Raw genomic sequence first — 21,077 nt, forward strand, 5'->3', positions numbered from 1 at the left:
CTTCAGGCAAATGCCGGGATGATTCCTTTCAAAGGGCACGGCTGACTTCCTTCCCTAATCCAGTGAGGCCGATGACCTCGAAGTTTGGTCTCCTCACCAAATCAACCTCCCCCCCCCCCTCCCCCCCCTTTCCCCACTCAGAAGTCATAGTCAGATGTCAGTGAACTTAGTACACATACGCATCACTGGTGGATTTGTAATTGTCTGACAGTGTCCTCCAGAACATATTAGTACTGTTCACATTTAGTGGTGTTACCAGGCCTAATAGAGTATGTAAGTGGCAGAAAAATGTGAGATGTTGAGTGATCACTGTGAATGTTGCAGAGATGCCACATGTGTAATGTGTGGTAGCATTATTAGCACCTGACAGATTGGAAAGGCTCCCATTGTGCATTTCCATTTGGCCAGTTGGTCGAATCATGCAATATCCATAATTGTGAATCATTCAGATGTGAGTGGCCAATATTGGGCTGCATGGAAACGTAAGGTCAACCATACTCGTCAATGTTCCGGTGAACATCATCTGACCACCACAAGGGAGGATTGCTCTACTGTGCACTAAGGACATTCTAATCCCTTCACACCAGTGTCTGCCATCCGAGAACAAGTAATGGACTCCCAGCAACTTTTTGTGTCATCCCACATGATTAGTCAGAGACTAGCAGCTGCCGGGCTAGGGAGTTACCGTGCCATGCGTAGGCTGCTGTTAACACTGCTACGCAGATGGCTGTGTTTGGAGTGGTGCTGCAATTGAGAAGGATGGACTGCTGATGAGTGGTATCACATTTTGTTCACCAACAAAGTGCAGTTCTGCAGTGCCCCAGATTACCATCATCAATGACAGTGAGCTTTGAAGAGGTCTCATTCGTCCAGTGTTTTGGAGAAGTACAGCAATGTTACACATGGTGTTACGATGTGAGAAGCCATTGGATAAGACTTCAGATCATGGCTGGTCATGACTGAGGAAACTCTGATGGCACAGTTGCACATCTCAGGTATCCAGTGTGCTTATATATTACCTCTCGTGTGGTGGTATCATGGTGCCAATTTTCATCAGGAAAATGCTCAGTGACAAGTTGTGTGTGTCTCTGTGGACTCCTGCGTGATGCTGAGAAACTCCTCTGGTCAGCAAAATCCGCAGATCTGTCGCCGATACAGTGTGAGGGACCAGCGTGAACGTCAGCTCCATTACAGTACTAGTATCCAGGATATCAAGGCCCAGTTACAGCAGTTGTGGGCCAGATTGTCTCTGAAGAGGATACACCTCCTATGTTCGCCCTTCCCCAGCAAACCAGTGAGTGAATCCAGGCTAGAGGGTGCACAGCGTCATACTGATACACGGGCTCATATTGCCAAGTTCTTTATAAATTTGACTTGACTTTGTAATTACTGCAGTAACATCATATACCCTCTCAACCCATTAAGTTTCATTTGGTTTTCTCCTACCCTTCTTTGTGCTTCTCTTTTCTTGTCTGTCATTGTAGATATATAAAAATTACAATATAGTTTTGTGTGTGTGTGTGTGTGTGTGTGTGTGTGTGTGTGTGTGTGAGAGAGAGAGAGAGAGAGAGAGAGAGAGAGAGAGAGAGAGAGAGAGAGGGGGGTGGGGCAAAGTGTATGAAATGTATTAACATGTTGTAATTTTTGTTTTACTGTTTGATGTTTCAGTGCTGGTGTTGGACGTTCCGGTACCTTCATTGCTCTTGATCGACTGTTACAGCAGATTAATGTCTCAGATCATGTTGACATATTTGGTATCGTATGGCAGATGCGAAAGGAGCGTGTCTGGATGGTACAGACTGAACAACAGTATATATGCATTCATCAGTGCCTATTGGCAGTTTTAGAAGGGAAAGAAAATCAGGGACCACTCAGAGAAATACATGATAATCAGGGTTTTGAAGGTAACAGTGTTTTTATTGTCATGTCTTATTCTGCTTGTTTCAAAATAACACTTTCAGTGACAGTTCCGCTTATCTTAAATCAATATATTTTGTGTTCCACCTGGTATTACATTGCACTCATTGTACAAAGTTACAGCCAATGACTGATTTTACTTAATGTTGCAGTGATGATCACTTCGTAACTACACTATTATCTCATCATTAGAGGTTGAGCTTCTTGAGCTTTGGGACATAATTGGGTAAAGATGAAAGAGGAGGCAGAAAAGAATGAGAATGTACCAGTGGTAGAGTAAGTTATTCGAGATAGCATGGGTTACTGGCTCCAATGATGTGGATTTACCTAAAATTAGCAGAAATGAAGCCATTATGGAACTTACTAAGACAAATAATTATAAAGTTTTCATTAATTTTTAGAAGACTTGTTTAGTGCAGAGGTTACACGTGCTCAGTACTGAATGTAGGAATTGTTGAAGTTTAAAAAAAAAAAAAAAAAATTGCTTCGTTCTAGACCTCTGTATTATAATCCAACCATCTTTTTATAGCAGATTTCTGTGTAAATAGGGAGAAAGAAACTTGAATTACTGAGTCATTTGTGCTTATGTGCCGCAAATATTAATGGTTTTATAGTCAACTATCTTCCTTCTGCCAGAAAACTTTTATCTTAATTTCATTATCATTATTTTATCCTCTACTGCTGTAATCATGTCTCTTCATGTTTTATAGGAGACACCCATATCTAGTAAAATATGTTGTATGTTCCTTATAGGTAAGAACCAGAGCCTGGATGCATCACTTGACACTTCCGTGGGTGAGAAGGAGAGATGACGGTGGTGGTTGTGCCCTCATGGTGGTGGGGTAATAACTGCTTCACTCTCTTGGCTTGCTGCATGATACAATTTTTGCATGCAGCTGCTAAAATCTGAGTTTGCACATATGTAATGTTCCTTCGGTCTCTTCAGAAAGTTGTAATATAGGGATGTTGTGACAAGGTGATTACGTTCTTCCTTCTGGTCTTCCGATGGTGGTGGTTGTGGTTGTGGTTGTGGTTGTGGTGTTGGTATAACTGCTTCAGATTTCTATTGCATGATTTGCTTTGTAATGGCTACAAAAATATTGTTTGCTCATAATAATTACTGTCAAGTGAATATGCTGCGGATTTGAGGTCTTCCTTGTTTTCCTTTCACTCACAATGTTTACTGTGATAAACATTGATATTGAGATGGACAAACAGTATCGTTTTCTTACACTTCATTTGACAGACTTCCAATGTGACTGGTATTTGTCAAAAATTAATAACACACACTTATTTTTTCAGTGTACTCTATTGCAGTTCACCATCAGGTTTCGGTTTCTCATATTAAAGATCTCTTCTTAATGTCTGTTACAAGGCAGGATCATCATTGCAGGTGGGCAGAAAGCTGAAGGAACTATATGTTACATTAATAACATGTGCATTAAAGCCCCCTACCCCAATAAAAATGGAACCGCTATTGAGGTTCAAATCACACTTCGTTTGTCAGTCAAAATAAGAGCACAATTTAGAATCTGCAAACTGATTGGGTTTGCCATTGTGTCACTTCCCATTTTCTAAATCTGAGGTATTTTGCACCAGTCACATTTATTTTCTTTGCCCAGTTAGTTACCGTATTTACTCGAATCTAAGCCGCACTCGAATCTAAGCCGCACCTGAAAAATGAGACTCGAAATAAAGGGAAAAAAAAATCTCGAATCTAAGCCGCACTTGAAATCTGAGACTTGAAATTCAAGGGGAGAAAAAAGTTTTAGGCCGCACCTCCAAATCGAAACAAAGTTGGTCCATTGTAATATGATACACAATTTAGGTCGAATGAATGACGATGCAGCTACAGTAGTTTGATTCGAGTCGTAAGCTTAGCAGTTAAGCTTTACCAGGTAGCCATTGCTATGCGTCAGGCGCTCCATCCGTATTTATACGGGTACCCTTCCTTTTTCATGCGCTTTGTCTGGTTTGAATCGATTGCTTATTTTGCTTTGATCTGATAAGTGCCGTTTTCTTTGTTATAGGTGTTTACGTCACTCTAAGCTGAAAATGCATTACTGTACTGCGTCATGCATGTTTGTCGCATTCTGATAGTTCGTGTTTACGGCCTGTCGCCGCTCGCGGCATGGCTTGCTTTTGTGCGCGCTACCGCCGCTTACAATAATAAAAAAGAGAGGAATTGTCTCATAACCGAAACAACGGCAAGAGACTGCTATTTGTTGTTACTTACACTGCTACTTTCTTTGATAATGATCAACAAGAACCAAATAATAGACTGCGTATGATAGAACATAGTTCTGAACGAGAGTTAGTCGAAAATTTTTCTCCGTTTGAAAATCTTTGCGGCCGCTTCTTTAGTACATCAAATTCTGCACAGAAATTAGAGTCACCTTAGATTTAAAAATCTAGTCAGTTGCCGTACTTCATTTCTGACTGTGTCACTATTAGGCATAAGAATAATACGAATATAAACATGAAACGATACGTATATTCTTCCGCTTTTGCTGTTGTCTCACTCTAGTTTCGTAGTTTATTAGGCAGACAGGATTTAAATGAGATAGCAGCAAACACGAAAGAATACATGGCAAAATGTTTATATTCGTATTATTCTTATAGTGAAGAGAATACTGCATGTGATTCACATTTCATCAGGTTCCTATTAGCAACCATCCCTTCTCACAGGTAGGAAAAAATACAGAACGTAGAGTTGGCCATATTGACAAACGTCCCGAACAGTCTTGCCAGTCGGATTTTTGTATTACATTGAAATTCTGCTACATTCGAAGATGAACAATACGGAATTTGTATTTACTTCATTGAATAATGTATGAAAATGCAGTGGTCGAAACTCGGGGCGGAGAAAAAAGCTCATCTTCCACCTTTTTTTTTTAAATTTATTTACTGACGCAGAGGTTTTGGCACCTACAAAGCATGCCTGTGTAGCGCTACATATATTCGATGGCAGAAGTTAGCTGTGGTGGCACCTACCAACATTTTTCAGAACTTCCGCTTGCTTTGCACTCGATTCTAAGCCGCAGGCGGTTTTTTGGATTACAAAAACCGGAAAAAAAGTGCGGCTTAGATTCGAGTAAATACGGTACTCCACTTTTTTATCCAGTCATCAAAGGACATGCTTCTGAGGAGCTCAAAGATTGAACATAATGCTGGTCCAGAACTTTTTTTTAGAAAGCATTTCATTTTAAATACATGCATATTTATGTTCGTGTATTGTAGAACGTGTCTAAGAGGTTGCAGAACTTGTGTTGAATGTTGTAAATCTGGTGGTCATAGTAAGAGGTAAGTGAGTTTTTGGGGGTGGACCAGGAAAGGCTATCATGTGGAAGAAAGGGCGATAGTAAGTCCACATGTTGGAAAGGTCAGGAAAGATTTGAAAATCAAGGATGATACTGTAGGCAAATCGTGGACAGAGGAAATGGAGCAGGAACTAAGATACGGGTAGAAGCAAGGGATAGGAACAGAAAAGGAATGGGAAGATGGCACAGGCAGAAGCAAAAAAATGAAAATACTACTAAATCAAATAGCATAGTGAGGATTACTGGGGGTTCATACAAACTGTGTTGTGGAAGTGTTCACAATTTGAGGGTGGTGATAAAGTTGTTAATAAAGGATAGCATTATAAAATACCATTTATATACTTGAGAAATTAGGCCAAGAAATGAGATACTAAAGGTGGTAGATGTGTTTTACTATTTGGGTGGTAAAATGATGGGTAGTGGTTGAAATGGAGAGAATATAAAATGCAGATCAGCAATAATGATGTTTCCGAAAAAGAAAATAGTTAACAGTAAATGTAAATTTATATGTTTGGAGGTCTTTTCCTGAAGATGTGTGTCTAGAGTGTAGCCTTGTATGGAAGTGAAACATGATTAGCAGGTTGAGCTAGAGGATAATGGAAGAATGGAGGTATTTGAAACATGGTGCTAGAGAATAATGTAACGAGGGATAAAGAAAACTTACGTCACAACTAGACTAAAAGAAGGGATTGATTAATTCTTTGATTGGACACATTCTGAGGCATCAAGGACTGCCCAGTTTGATAATGGAGGTGTGTGTATGTGTGTGTGGGTGGGGGGGATAAAAATTGTAGAAGAATGTTCGAATGGGTGTAGGTTGCAGTAGCTGTGCAGATATGTAGGTGCTTACACGGGGCAGACTAGTACTAATGTGGAGAACTGCAGCAAACCATACGTCACTCTGAAGTCCACAACAGGAGCAGCAAATGCTTGTCAGTATTTTGAATTAATGCATAAAAACTGTTTATGAGCATATACCTTGATTTAATTGTGCTTCATTAACATGCGTGGTTGTGGATTTAAATTTCTGCTAATGTATGGCATATTGTCCACTATACTAGTTCACTACAAATTTATTGTATTGTTAAACGTAGGTTGTTATGAAATCCTAATTGCAGACTTCGTCTGCCACTTTGTTTATGAATGACCATTTATTTTTTCTCCAATTCAAGATAAATATGTGGCATTAGTGCCATACCTGCCTTATAAGTTGTGACTCCAGTACTACAGTGTAAAATAACCCCCCACCCTCACCCCTTGAAATTAAGCATTATCACTGTTGAACAAATGCGTATAATTTCCACCCAATTCTTGTCTTTGCTTGACTGTGGCTCTATTCATATGTAGCATGTTTCAGACAGCTTCATAATATTACTTACTTTTGGTTTAAGGAAGTGTATCAGTGTTCAGATCTATCTCGTGTAGAGCATACATAACTAAATGCAAGTAATTAGTGATTGGTTTTAGCTTCAGTAGTCCTTAATTCTTCATCTCGAAGATGAATAGATGTGCGACCAGTTGCTCTACTCACACGGGGAAAACTTAGTATTTTGTGATACTTTTTAACCTCCACAGGTCAATTTTGTACAATGATTGAGACATTTGACTTAGGAACAAATATGAAATCTCTGTCCAGTCATCCTGGTTCAGCTTTTTCCACGATTTCCATGAATCACTGAGGAAAATTTCTTGGAGATTCCATAAAGTAATCCACAGCTGATTCTTTTCCCATGTTTGGCTAAGTGAAGTTAGTGCCTCTGTCTCAAATAACTTTCAAGGGATTGAATGTTAGATTTAATATACCCTTTTTTTCTCCAATCTCTGTCTCTGAATTTACATATAGGTCTCCTTTCAAAGCATGTTGATGTTTAACTTTTCTTTGTACTTCAGGAATTTAGAAACAGATTAGTGTAGGACCTTGATCTCAACACACCAATGTAATAGTACTAATCTAATTTGGCACCCTAAATGGAGTACCTATTTAATTTCTTCATGCTATGCCTAGCATGTAATGTAAACTGGCTCTGTTATTTTATCTCATGGAGACCTCTCTGATACAGATTTCATTACAAAAATATTTTTTTTTTGTCACCTGACATTAAATGCTGCACATTACTTTCTTTATATCATTCACACAGCTGCTTTCCTTTTATATTGATACCTGAATGTGTTTAGTGTAATGTTAACATGTTATGTTTAACAAGCAATTTGTTAATCCATGGACAGTACACAAATTTGTAGATTAAGTGGGTAGTACCACTGAGGCACTCATCATTAAGAATAAAATCTCTTTCTCCATTTATGAGTTACTCATGAAGACCCTGCAGCTCTTGCTCGCTTACTAACATTCAAACTAACAATACACATTTCCAAAAGTCAGTATTGGAAGTACCATCAGAAAGGCTTTAAGGCTTTGATTCAAAAATAATATTCACTACTTATTGACACACTGAAGGGAGACCATTTTCCTGGCATCTATAGCTGAAAGTGCTTCATGCCTACCTGCTGTAAAAATGCATTTTTATGTATATTGATTAAACCAGGCACATAAAAATCTAGAATTTACAATAGCTAATTTTGACAACTGAAACATGAGCCATTTGAAACGTGATTGTATGCAGGTGAATGCCCTACAGATTAAAATATATTCTGGAAACATATACAAGGGAAGTTCAGCAAATAATGCAACACTTTTTTTTCTAAAAGCAGATTGGTTTTATTCAAGATTACAGTAACTATATTATTCCCCACTCTTTTAGCTACAAAACCTTGTTTTTATCATAATCTCTACTCAGGGCAACAGTCTTATGCCACCATTGTGGAGAGTTCTGTATGTCCCGTGGTACCACTCTACTGGTCAATATTGGAGCCAATGTCTTGCTTCGTCAATAACCTTCCCGTCCTCCACATACTACACCTGCCGAGTGGATCCTTTACTGTGTTAGAAAGATGGAAGTTCGAAGGTGTGCGACCCAGGCTGTGGGATGGATGAGGAATAACAGACCAATGAAGTTTTGTGAGCTCCTCTCTGGTGCACAGACTTGTGGGAGGCCATGTGTGGTCATGGAGAAGAAGTTCGTTTGCCTTTTGTTGGCAATGAAAATGCTGCTGTTGTTTCTTCAGTTTCCTGAGGGTAACACAGTATACTCCCTAGTTGATTGATGCACCATGAGGGAGGACATCAAAAACAGAATAACCGCTTCACAGTCCCAGAAGACAGTTGCTATGAGTTTATCAGCTGAGGTTGCAACTCTGAACCATTTCTTCAGAGGAGAAGTGATATGGTGCCACTCCACTGATTGCTGTTTTGTTTCCAATTCAAAATGATGAACTCTTGTTTCATTGCCTGTGACAATGTTTGACAAAAAATTGTAACAATCAGCCTAGTAATAATGCACAATCAATGCTGCACAGATGGTCCTGTGTTGCTGATTATGGACTCCTGTTAGGTGTGAGGAACCCAGCTGGCTCGCTCACACCTTTGAGTACCCCAACTTGTGGACAAGTGTGTCAGCAATACCAACAGAAATGTCCAAATTTGTGGTGAGATGTTTGATTGTGATCTGTCAGTTACTTAAATGAGAGTGTCCACACATTCCAACATTGCAGGATTCGTAACTGTGTGGGGTCAGCTGGCACGTGGGAGATAGGACAGATGTGTGTGACCTTGTCATGATGGTGACAGACTCCAAGCACAATGACTTGCTGTGCTTTTGTTCACTGCCAGGTCTCTGTAGAGCTTCTGCAAGCACTTATGAATATCTTCAATGCTCTCGTTTTCTACCAAAAGAAACTGAGTGGCAGCTCTCTCCCTGGAGTACCTCAGCCTTTCTGAAGGCTGCTTGTAGCACTGTCACCTATCGGAGCTGCACGAAACTACAAGGGCTGAAACGAGAATACTCCACCATTTCCTACAGCAAATTTCACATTTTTGCAACCATATTTGGCCAGGGGAAAAAAAGTTTTGCATTACTTATTCAACGCCCCTTATAAAATGCCCATTCATTGAAAGTATCTCTTACTGTGTGTTGGAAATTATCTAAAATCTTAATAAGGTGGCTGAATTGGCACCTAACTTGCATTTTGTATGAAAGTTTCTACACTGTCTGATTTCATAGTTTCAAACCATTGATGCAAGTACACACATCTCAATAATAAAAAAAATAGGTAAATAATGATGATAGTAGGATAATCAGAATAAAATGTCAGTGAAATGTAGCAACCTGAAGATGGGTCACAGATTTGTCTACATCTACATCGATACTCTGCAAGCCTATGTACGTGCGTCGTGGAGGGTACCCTGTACCAGTTCTAGTCATTTCCTTTCTTATTCCACACACACACACACACACACACACACACACACACACGCACACACACACACACACACACACACACACACACACACACGGAAAAGTGACTGTTTATATGCCTTTGTATGAGCCCTAATTTCTCATAACTTATGTTCGTGCTCCTTATGCGTAATGTATGTTAGCGGCAATAGAATCGTTTGGCAGTCAGCTTCAGATGGCGGTTCTCTAAAGTTTATCAGTAGAAAAGAACATCACCTTCCCTCCAGGGATTTCCATCTCAGTTTCCAAAGCATCTCCATAACAGTTATGTGTTGTTCAAACCTACCAGTAACAAATCTAACAGCCTACCTCTGAGTTACTTTGATGTCTTCATTCAATCCGACCTGGTACAGATCCCAAACACTTGATCACTACTCATAAATAAGTCACACCATTGTCATACGTGCAGTTCCTTTTACAGGTGAACCACTCTTTCCTAAAAGTCTCCCAATAAACCAAAGTCAACCATTCGCCTTCCCTACCACAGCTCTCACATGCTCGTTCCATTTCATATCACTTTGCTACATTATGCCCAGATATTTAAATGACTTGATTGCGTCAAACAGGATGCCAGTAATACTATATCTGAACATTAAATGTTTGTTCTTCCTACTCATCCACATTAACTTAATTTTTTCCTAATTTATAGATAGATACCTGCCATTCATTACACCAGTTAGAAATTGCGCCTAAGTCACCTTGTATCTTCCTACAGTCACTCACCATCAACATCTTACCATACACCACAGTATCATCAGCAAAGAACTGCAGATTACTGCCCACCCCCTCTGGCAGATTATTTATGTATAAGGAGAACAACAGTGGTCTTATTGCACTTGCCTGGGGCACTCCTGATGATACCCTTTCCTCTGATAAACACTCGCCGTCAAGGACACTGGGTTCTATTACTTAATAAGGCTTGAAGCCATTCACATATCTGTGAACTTATTCCATATGCTTGTACTCTAATTAACAGCCTGTAGTGGGGCACTGTGTCAAATGCTTTCTGGAAATCTAGAGATATGGACTCTGCCCGTTGCCCTTCATCCATAGTTTGCAGTATATCACGTGAGAAAAGAGCAAACTGAGTTTCGCAAGAGTGATGCTTCCTAAAACCATGATGATTTGCGGACATAAGCTTCTCAGTTTGAAGGAAGTGTAATATGTTTGAACTATGTTCAAGGATTCTGTAGCAAACTTAAGTTAGTGATATTGGTCTTTAATTTTGCAGGTCTGTATTGGTCTTTAATTTTGCTGGTCTATTCTGTTACCCTTATTATATACAGGAGTCAAGTGCACTTTTTTCATCACTTAGGACTTAGTGCTGGACAAGAAATTCATGTTTCTCTATGCCCGGGATGCTTATTACTATGTCGTCCATACGGGAGCCTGTCTGAGGGTCACAATGGTGTGTTTGCATGATTCTCCTGTGTGAATTATTTGTTTAATGCGAAATTTAAAATTTTGGCCGTCATCTCGCTATCTTCAACTGCCACACTAGACTGGTCAACAAGGGACTGAATGGAAGTCTTAGATCCACTTAGCTATTTTACATAGGATAAGAATTTTCTCCGGTTTTCTTGCATATCTTTGGCTAAGGTGTGACGGTGATAGTTGTATGCTTCACACACAGATCTTTTCACAGATGCATGAATCTGTACTAACCTTAGCTTGTCATAATTTGTGCGTTCTCTTTTGAACAGAGTGTGAAGCCTCTGCAAATCGCATTTAAGTGCCTGGCAGAGGGGTCATCGAACCTTATTCACAATTCTCTATTATTCCAATCTCGTATAGCGCACGGAAAGAATGAACACTTATATCTTTCCGTATGAGCTCTGATTTCCCTTATTTTATTGTGGTGATCGTTCCTCCCTATGTAGGTCGGTGTCAACAAAATATTTTCACACTCGGAGGAGAAAGTTGGCGGTTGGAATTTCGTGAGAAGAGTCCATCGCAAGGAAAAATGACTTTCTTTTAATGATGTCCAGCCCAAATCCTGTATCATTTCTGTGACACTGTCTCCCATATTTCGCGATAATACAAAACGTGCTGCCTCAGCATCATCATTATTAAACCATGATGAATCTTTTCCATTCTTTATCCACATATTAGCCAGGTAACTCTCCAGACCACGATTTGGGATGTACTTAAATTTTGCCCACAATTCTTCTACATCCATCTTACTGAGACTTAAGTGATGCCAATTCACTATCTAAGTGAGATGCTAACAAATGCTTATCTGCTCTATCTAGCAGAAACACTCTCCTAGTCTTCTTGATTGATTTATTAACTTTTGTAATGACATCATGATCACCAATCCCCATTCTTATACTGACATTGTTGATAAGGTTCGGCATATTTGTAGCTGAAGGGTGTGAGGTATTTCCATTGTGTGTGGGCTGCCGAGCTAGCTGCTCAAGACAGTTTTCAGAAAACGTGTTCAAAAGTACTTTGTGGGACTATCTATCTGCAGCTCCTGCAGTGAATCCATATACATCCCAGTCTATACTCAGTAGGTGAAAGTCACATCCATCTAGCAGGTGAAAGTCACATCCACCTAGCATAATCTGGGTTTTTATGCGCTATTGACTGGAGACTTTCTTTGATGACTGTAGATCTGTCACAGAGGAATCAGGTGACTGGTAAAAATGTCCTGTAATTAACTTGGTTTCACCTACACCTGTTGTAAGCGACCAGGTAACTTCACTGTCATACCCAACTTTGACCACAATAGAGACAATATTTCCTATGGCCTCTAATCTGTCTTTCTCATATACATTCCATGACTCGCTAAATATCTCAGAGCTTTCTACTTCGGGTTTCAGCCAGCTCTCAGTCCCAAGAATTATTTGAGTGCGAGAACTTTTGTGGAGGGCAGTAAGTTCGAGAACTTTATCATGAATACTTCAACTGTTTTCTGAAAAAAAATTTGCCGTCAAAGTGTCTTCATTCTGAATGCTAGCAGACTTCTCTTGCTGCTTATCGACTGCCGGGTGTTCATCAGAGCACCTCATACTACCGTCTAGCCTAAAAAAAGGCTTTCCTCTCTTCAGCCCATGTTCTTGCTAGGCTACACATAAACCATGCTCCAAATTATATCACTCATCTTGAAAAAAACCACATTTTTTAATCCGCTCAGAAATCAGTCCATAAATAGTGCATTTAAAGTTACAAAGATTTGTAGAACAAAATTTAAGTGCTTATAATTAGTAATTCCTCATGTTCTTTATCACTGTTGATGATTTGAGTCTTCCTGCGTTTTCAGCCAGATGTTCACATCTACTGAGCACTGTACTTCATGAAAGTACATCACCGGCGTGCTAGTCAGATTCGATCATTAGGCTGAAAACCCAAGAAAGCTCACTGGTATGAAACTAGAATTGTGTCTACAAAAGTGCAGAAAATGTGTTTGCTATGTGCACAATAAAGAACAGCAAAAATGGAACAATTTTTACCTGGAGGAATAAACATATGTTATTACGTCTGAACTTTTTATTTTATTTATTTATTTATTTATTTATTTTTTGAAGGCATATTAGTTTGCACATGCAGATAAAAACTAATTTCTGATGTTACATCAATGGCAGAGATAGGAACATAAACGAGAAAATTCAAACAACATGTTGGAAGAACAATACTGGAAGACAACAGGTTTTAAACAGCTGCAGGGAATAAATGCTCAACCAACTCCAGGCTTTTATGGAGGTGTACTTAGTCATTCATTCTGTCCCTTCTGTAATTAAGAGAGAAAATTAAACATTATAGTCTCTCCACTGCATAGTGTATAGTGACTTGAAGAATAGAGAGGTGCCGGTGAATGATAAATAGAAAACGAAAGGCAAGACTGAGAGGATATTGTAAACACATTGTGGGGATGTGAGAAAGGGTTAGTGTTTCAGGCTATACAAATGCGAAGCACTACTTAAGTGTTCTGCAGCAAGTGTCCATCTGTTAATTTCTCTATTGTAAGAAATCAGATAGACCATATAGTGACACATAAACTAAGGTTCCTGGTGTGGGATTGTGAGGGACGTGAAGATTATAGTGCAATAAATTATGACAAAATTTATAATTTTCCATGTTCTTGAGTAAAATAATTATGAATGTGACAGCAGCAGTTGATTAATATTGGGTTTGTGTGAGAGTCAACTGCAATCAAATGTCAGTCACTAATCATAGCAGTTAAATAAGTGTTAAATCAGTTCAAATTCAGCAGAATGTCGGTGTAAAATATTCTCCATTTCACATACACTATCATTGGAATGGAAGGCCAACTGCAGATGTGTTAACCACTAAAAATGAAACTGTCAAAGTATTTTGATGATGGGGTGGTCATATGATTCACGTAGATTGAACTTATTCTCTGGCACATTATTGCCTTCTTTTTTCATAGTTGCTCTGTCAAAATTTGGTATGCATTAAACAGCACTGCATGTACTTGTGTTGTTGTGTTTCGTTACTTCATTCAGTATTATCTTTTGTCATTCACTTTCTTGTCAGAAAAATAATGATAGCCACTGGAGGTGAGAAGCATTTTCTGTGAGCATTCTTTATTGACAGTGAACAATAAATAGATATGCTTAGCACTATATTAACACTATTCGGAAAACAGAAAATAATTCTATATTTAAGCAAATGGTAGGTAATTTTCCTTCCAATTATTTAGGGGTTTTGGTGGCCAAATGGTTATGTTGAAAATAAATTTTTCCTCTGCAGCAGCATAGTGTGCACTGATTTGAAAATTAGTGGCAGATTAAAACTGTCTGCTAGAACCGGAACTCAAACCTTGGACCTTTGCCTTTCACAGGCAAGTGTCCTACTGCCTGAGCTATCCAAGCACTACCCCTAACCCAGACTCACAGCTTTACTTCCACCAGTACCTCATTTCCTACATTTCAAACTTAACTCCTGTAATTGTGGTATTAGCATTCCTGAAAGAAAGGATATTGCAGATATGTGGCTTGGCCACAGCCCGGGGCTTATTTTCCAGTATGAAGTTTCACTCTGTAGTGTAGTGTGCACTGATTTGAAACTTCGTGGAAAGTCAGTGATGAGGTACTGGTGGAAGTAAAGCTGTGAGAATAGGTCATGGGTTATGCTTGGATGGCTCAGCCTGTAGAGCACTTGCACACAAAAGGTAAAGGTCCCAGGTTCGAGTCGTGGTCCGGCAGCACTTTTAATACGTTTAAAATGTGTATCTGTCACATTACAAATGCAAAGGTCTGGGGGTTCAATGCCTAGAATTTTTTGTCTATCGTGTATCACCTCTTTAACCCCGACAATGATTTTTTTTAATGTGAAAAATGCGCATTGCACTTTGGTTCGAAATCCATGTCAAACTGTGAGGCCCTTAGAGTTGGTCGAACAGGTCAGTACAAAGGTCAGAGGGAAGGCAAGGGTGTAGGACATTTCCTAGTAAAGCACTTTGATGTTCAAACCAGGCTTTTGTTTGAGGAGAACTGTATATTTTTTTTAATATGGAGTTTTCGCCTACTCTGTATTATGTCAATACATGTAATGCAGAACTGTCTAAAGAAAATAATGTATATGGTACATATATTTTACATTAAGAACAATAAAATAAGACATAGATCAAGAACAAATGGAAAAGTAATCTGTCAACAAATAACAACAAATTTGAAAAAATGTAATACCAAAACTGATCATAAAATAAAACAATTATTTCTTGTCCCAGTGTGTTGTTGCAAAGTGTGCTCTGAAACAGGATATTGTATATTGCCAATATAGACCATTCGTCTGTGTCATTCATCTTCACCAAAGCCTTTGAAGGAGTCATGCAGACTGTTTCTACATAAAACATTTCTTTCCATACATCTTAGACATCCGTGCTAGAAGTGTGTATGTAGGTCAGCATATTCCAGCCTGGTGGTAAATTGCAACTTTCTGAGGGAGAACAACAAAAAGGCCATGAGTGTGGTTTTGTTTAATAAATCGCCACCACCATCATATTAAAGCCATTTAATATCTACTGCTGGATAAAGGTCTCCTTTAGACTTGTCATTTTACTGCAGTTGTTGGCAGTACACACCCTTGCTGCTCCTGCACATTCTTTAACGTGTTATGCAAATTGTCCAGTCTGTCACCATTTCGGTTTTTTTATATTTCTCAGAACATAACAAAGAACTGCCTTTAGTCATCTACCATCCATCTGCCTGGGTATGTGTCATTCTCAGCTCCATTACATTTTTGTTACGGTCATTATTACTCCTTCCGCTCCTGTCTGTTTCCTGATCTATTTGTTTACTTTGCAGTCTCTTCTAGTATTTCCCAAGCCAAATTGGTTGTTAAACATCTTCATTTTTTAATGTTTTGATGTTAAAAGGCAGTATCTCGCTACCATAAGCCAAAGTTGCTAATACACGTTGACTGCATACTTTCCATTTCAGACATGATGTAAGCAATATTTTGAAACCATGCTTAGGTTACTAACTGCACTCTGGCCGTATTTACACACTTCTGATAGTTTCTTTTGCTGTCCTACCAATAGTGGTAGTCACTGTTTTTGATCAAGAACAACATCTGACAGCAACTATTATCCTCATTTGAAATGTCAGCAAATAAATGCCTGACAGAAGAACAATTATTGAATGAGAGAATATTTTCAGATTGTCAGACTTAAGTCAAAAAACAATTTTTTTTTAATCTGGGAAGAAAACATACTAAAAAGAGATATGGATACAACAGAACTGGCACAGTTTCATTGAAATGCCTGTGACCAACAACATTTCTTTTTATCACAAGAAATATTGGTTCTGGTGTTCTCATGTTACAGGTGTGGAAGTAGACATTCAACTTGTGGTCAATGAAAACAAAAGAAAATAGCCAAATGAGCTTGCAACATTATGTAAGATTTGCATTGAACAGTACCAACCAGATATAAGAAAAAAAGTTCAGTCAAATATTTTGTGAAATGGTTTGTCAAAAGTAAGAAATGAAATAGATTAGAGAAACATGTGATGCTTCTCATTTGTTGTATATGATATCTAGCATCATTCAGAGGTGTGTCACATGTTTCTTTAATCTGTTTTATTTTTTCCTTTTAGACATCTCATGTCACAACCCCCCCCCCCCCTCTCTCTCTCTCTCTCTCTCTCTCTCTCTCTCTCTCTCTTACAAAGTATCTATTTTATTTTCAAATTTTGTTCAGAAAGCAAGATATTTTGACAACTCATTTGTTTCCCTAGCGTCTTCTGTTCTCAAAATGTCCTGAATCTAGTACTTGATTCAAAGGAAACAATTGTGAGAGTTAGAAACCACACAAATGTAACATTTTATGTGCAAAATAGAAGTAGTGAACGTTTTGGTATTTAATTTGCCTAGTTAGCAGCAGCTGTTCATGAAATATTTTGATTATTCCTCAGATCACTAATTAAGTTTTTGTTAATTGCTGTTTTTTTTTACCACAGACAAAATTTTCCCTCAAATAGCTGATTAATTTTTTTAAATTCCTGTGATTATTTTAAGCAAATAATCTCTTTCCTGTTGGTCAGTATCCTACTCCATTTGTCCATTTCCCACACTTTGTTTGGCTGTGACATTTCATACAAAAACCCTTTATGTAATTTATAGGGTGTCTTGTTTTCACTCCTCTCAAACATTTGATTGAAAAAGGAAAAAGCAGCGGAACATAAAGTGCATGTCTACCTAATGTATGAAGTTTTGTTTTGAGTGCACATATACAATGTTGCACAGGAGCACAAAATACTCCGACAAATAACTTGAAAGTGGACAATATGATTTTAAATACCTCTAGATTTGCAGAGGACCACGTAATTATTAGCTGATTGTGTGGTATCTGCAATAAGCATTGAATAAACTAAAAACTTCAGTTGTCAGTTGCATTGTGGACTCCAAAATACAATTATTTTTATTTTTGTTTCACCTCGCAAGGCCTTCATGTCCAGTACCATTTCGTTGTAGCCAGCTACGTATGCTACTATGCGGGTGTTTTGTCGATGGACCAAAGTCAAAGGGCAGTACACAGCTCATGCCAACAAGGATACATTACTGATCGACCTCATATTTTGAGGAGGAAAATGCACAAGTGCAAGATATCAGCCATAGGAGTTTATCCCGCATGGAAATTTGAGCCATAACTCTGATAGTATGTAGGTATAACCTTATGAAAGTACAGATTTTAAACTTTCAAGCACACCGGTGGTTTTTCGTTGGCTCCACTCCACTGCAGCTGCTTAATGCCAGAGCATGAAATGCAGTACATGACGTGACGACTGGAGTCCTCCTATTCACACGGTGTTGAAGACAAGGAAAGAGGATGGGCGAGATGGACACATCCACCAAATGTGTTATGAACCTTGTTCGAGAAAGCACGTTATTCTGTGCAAAAAGTAGGTCAAATGTATTTTAGCTGTAATACTGTCAGCTTTAAAATCCAAAGAAAATAACACACAGCAGTGGTATTAATAAAGAAAGAGTGCTTCACTGCTTCTTTACTGACACACTCATTTGTTTCATTCATTTACACTGCATTTGCAAATGGCAACATAAAAGTGTCTGGGATAAGCTACAGGATAGAAACCACTCACTTTGACATAATGAACAAAGCATATTACCAAAGTGTTTCTCACACCACCTGCTCACTGCATTGTACAGTACTTCACAGTCAGACACAAAGTGGCTGCAGTAGAGTGCAGTGAATGCCAACAGTCAGTGCACACAAAATATAAAAGCTAAGCATTCAGAAGGCCATAAGTGTGTACTTTCAGAATTATGGCCTAAATTTTCATATGTGATAGATCGCTGGGGCCGATATCTTGCAAGTGTGCTTTTTCTCCTTTAAAAGATGAGGTCAACTGGTGATGTTTCCTTGTAAGACACAGCTTAGCACAGCATTCTTACAGTACCCAATCAGGAGGCGTGGGAAAGAAGCCATGTGACTGCCTCTCATATCCCCCTCTAGAGAGATGCATCTGAATCTCTCTCTCGTGTACTTAGAATTCTTCCTGGGCAAATCACTGAGACCAGCTGCCACTGCTGTCTTGTGTTTTAGATCTCATACAAAGCAGAAAGCTTTAAGCTGTTTGCCTCTGTCACTCTTCTATTGTGCTTTCACCTCAGTCTCTTTCTGTTCTTCAGCATTTGCCCTTGTAAAATCTGTCCTGCTGTAAAATGTTTGAACTTTTGACCATTCATCCCAGATGCCTGTGTGACTGGCAAATGATACTAAGTACATCCACCCTGGAGGGTCTCAATGTAAGCCCTAAGCTGCAATAAATGCAAAAATTTTTGTGTTATATTTATGTCTGTCAGTTACCTTTGACAATCTGACTTCCATTCTGTCCATATCTTACATGTGTCATCTTGCGCAGAATATAGCAAAAGATTTTAATCATGTGATAGCTGTTACAGAAACCAAGCCAATAGGTTTCCAAGGGAAACAGTATTTGTGAGCTGAAGTAATTTAAATGGTTAAATGATAAAATTGTAGAACTAGTACTGGGTTGCAGTTATTTTGGTATAATATATCTTACTGTGAGACATTGGAGATTACCTGAATCAAAAATAAATGTCTAAGAATATGTGTTACAATTAACAGGAAAGTAAGGAAGAAAACCCAGAAGTGAACACAAAGAAAGTTCTACAAGGTGATGGCCCTCTCCATGTTAACATGTGGCAGCAAGAACTGGGCAGTAAACAGTAACACAAGAGGAAATTTTGAACAATGCTGAGAAGAGATTTCTAAGATCTGTGGCAGGCTGTCAAGTAATGTTTTATGGAAGGTGCTGGAAATCATCAATATAAATCCAGAAAATCAGTAAAACACGTTAAAATGGAAAGTATATATTGAGTGAAAAGACACTAACAGAATTCCAAAGACTGCTGTAGTACAAGCCAGTATGGTGCTGGAATGACCAGATAGGAGGACAATTTACCTTTGACAGAGCAGCCCTGTAGACAGAAATCTTGAAAGTTATGGTGAAACCGAACAGTGCAAAGACCTGGATGGAATACCAACAATGTGGAACGGGCAGATTGCTACTCACCGCATACAGGTGGCGTTAAGTTGCAGACAGGCACAACAAAGAAGACTGCTAAAATATAAAGCTTTCAGACAAAAACCTTTTTCAAAACTAGAAAACACACACAATAGATGTTACTGGATGGGACAATACATAAAATAACGGAAAGGCAGCCATTCGCCTATAGCAGGTCAACGCATGGAGGAAATAGCATTCACACTGGCTTTCAAGCAGTAACTCTTTTTCCAAGCAAAAGCTCATGTGCAAGCGCCCCCCCCCCCCCCCCCCCCCCCCCCCCACACACACACACACACACACACACACACTTGGCCACTGCAGGACTCATTATTGATACCTGGTCGTCAGAAGCAATTGCCTGAGCTAATGGTAGTAGGAGGGGCGGGAGGGGGGGGGGGGGAGGACAGGGAATAAGTAAGGACTCAAGGAAAGAGGCAGATATTTTGCACAGATGACACTGTGGCCAAAGAACAAGATGAAAAAATCAAAAATAGATATAGGAAGAGGTAGATGATGGGAATACTGAGCCTATTGGGGAAGGGAGGGTGGAGGAAGAGAAATGTAGAGATAAAGAGGGAGAAAAAGGTGGGAGAGAGAAAGGAGAGATGCAAAACAGAGAGAGAGAGAGAGAGAGAGAGAGAGAGAGAGAGAGTGCCTGCATGGTGTGATGAGGGGGGGGGGGAGGAAGACAGGTGGGAGAAGGTAGAGCATAATGATGTAGATAGAGCAGGAGTGGTGTGAATGGAAGAGAGAAGGGAAGAGTTAAAGTGAGGCAGTGGGAACAGGTTAATGGAGATTTAGGCCGTGGGGATTTCAAGAGTGCAGGATGTGTTGGAACATGTCTATGTAGTTCAGAAAAACAGAAATTAACGTGATAGTATGACCCTCCACAAATACTATAATTTACTAATTTATCTGAATCAAATGGAAAATTCAGTTGAGAAGCCTGTTAACTTATAAGAAGACAAAATGGTTGGTTGGTGTGTACCTTCAGGAGGGTGAAATTCTGAGCTCTTGTTATTAGAAAAAGCTGTATCTAGCTTTCATAACATGTATCTTTGTTCCTCAAGGAGAAAAGAAAAACAGGTTAAGGACTGTTGGAAAGGATGTGGAAGTCACTTAGCCCCCAGGTTTAAAGAGACCCACATTTGTGAGGCACAAGGAGACAAAGCTGAAAATAAAGGTGTCAGAGAGAGTAGGAAACCAAAAATAGTATGTTGGTAGCCACTGACAGCTTCAGAACAGAGCTGATAGGAGGGCATAACAGAAAGGAAAGGATGATTAAAGAGGAAAATAATTTAAAAATGAAATTAATAGTGTGTAATAGTGTGATTAACAGCTAGAAGAAAAGAGAAAATGAGAGAGAGAGAGAGAGAGAGAGAGAGAGAGAGAGAGAGAGCGGGGGGTGGGGGGGTGTATTGTATTTGGAATGTGATTTCTACAGAAAACAAGTAGTGTGTTGTAATTTT

General features: G+C 39.1%; 1 protein-coding gene across 1 annotated transcript in view; it reads left to right on the forward strand.

Annotated features, from left to right (window-relative positions):
- The window catches only part of LOC124789875 (tyrosine-protein phosphatase 10D-like), a 361,743-nt gene that overhangs the window by 334,064 nt on the left and 6,602 nt on the right, over positions 1–21,077 (forward strand). Inside the window, 1 exon segment of the mRNA XM_047257389.1 lies at positions 1,669–1,904. Within this exon segment, the coding sequence (XP_047113345.1) occupies positions 1,669–1,904 (236 nt within the window).

This window comes from Schistocerca piceifrons, chromosome 3 (assembly GCF_021461385.2).
Source record: "Schistocerca piceifrons isolate TAMUIC-IGC-003096 chromosome 3, iqSchPice1.1, whole genome shotgun sequence".
NCBI lineage: Eukaryota > Metazoa > Arthropoda > Insecta > Orthoptera > Acrididae > Schistocerca > Schistocerca piceifrons.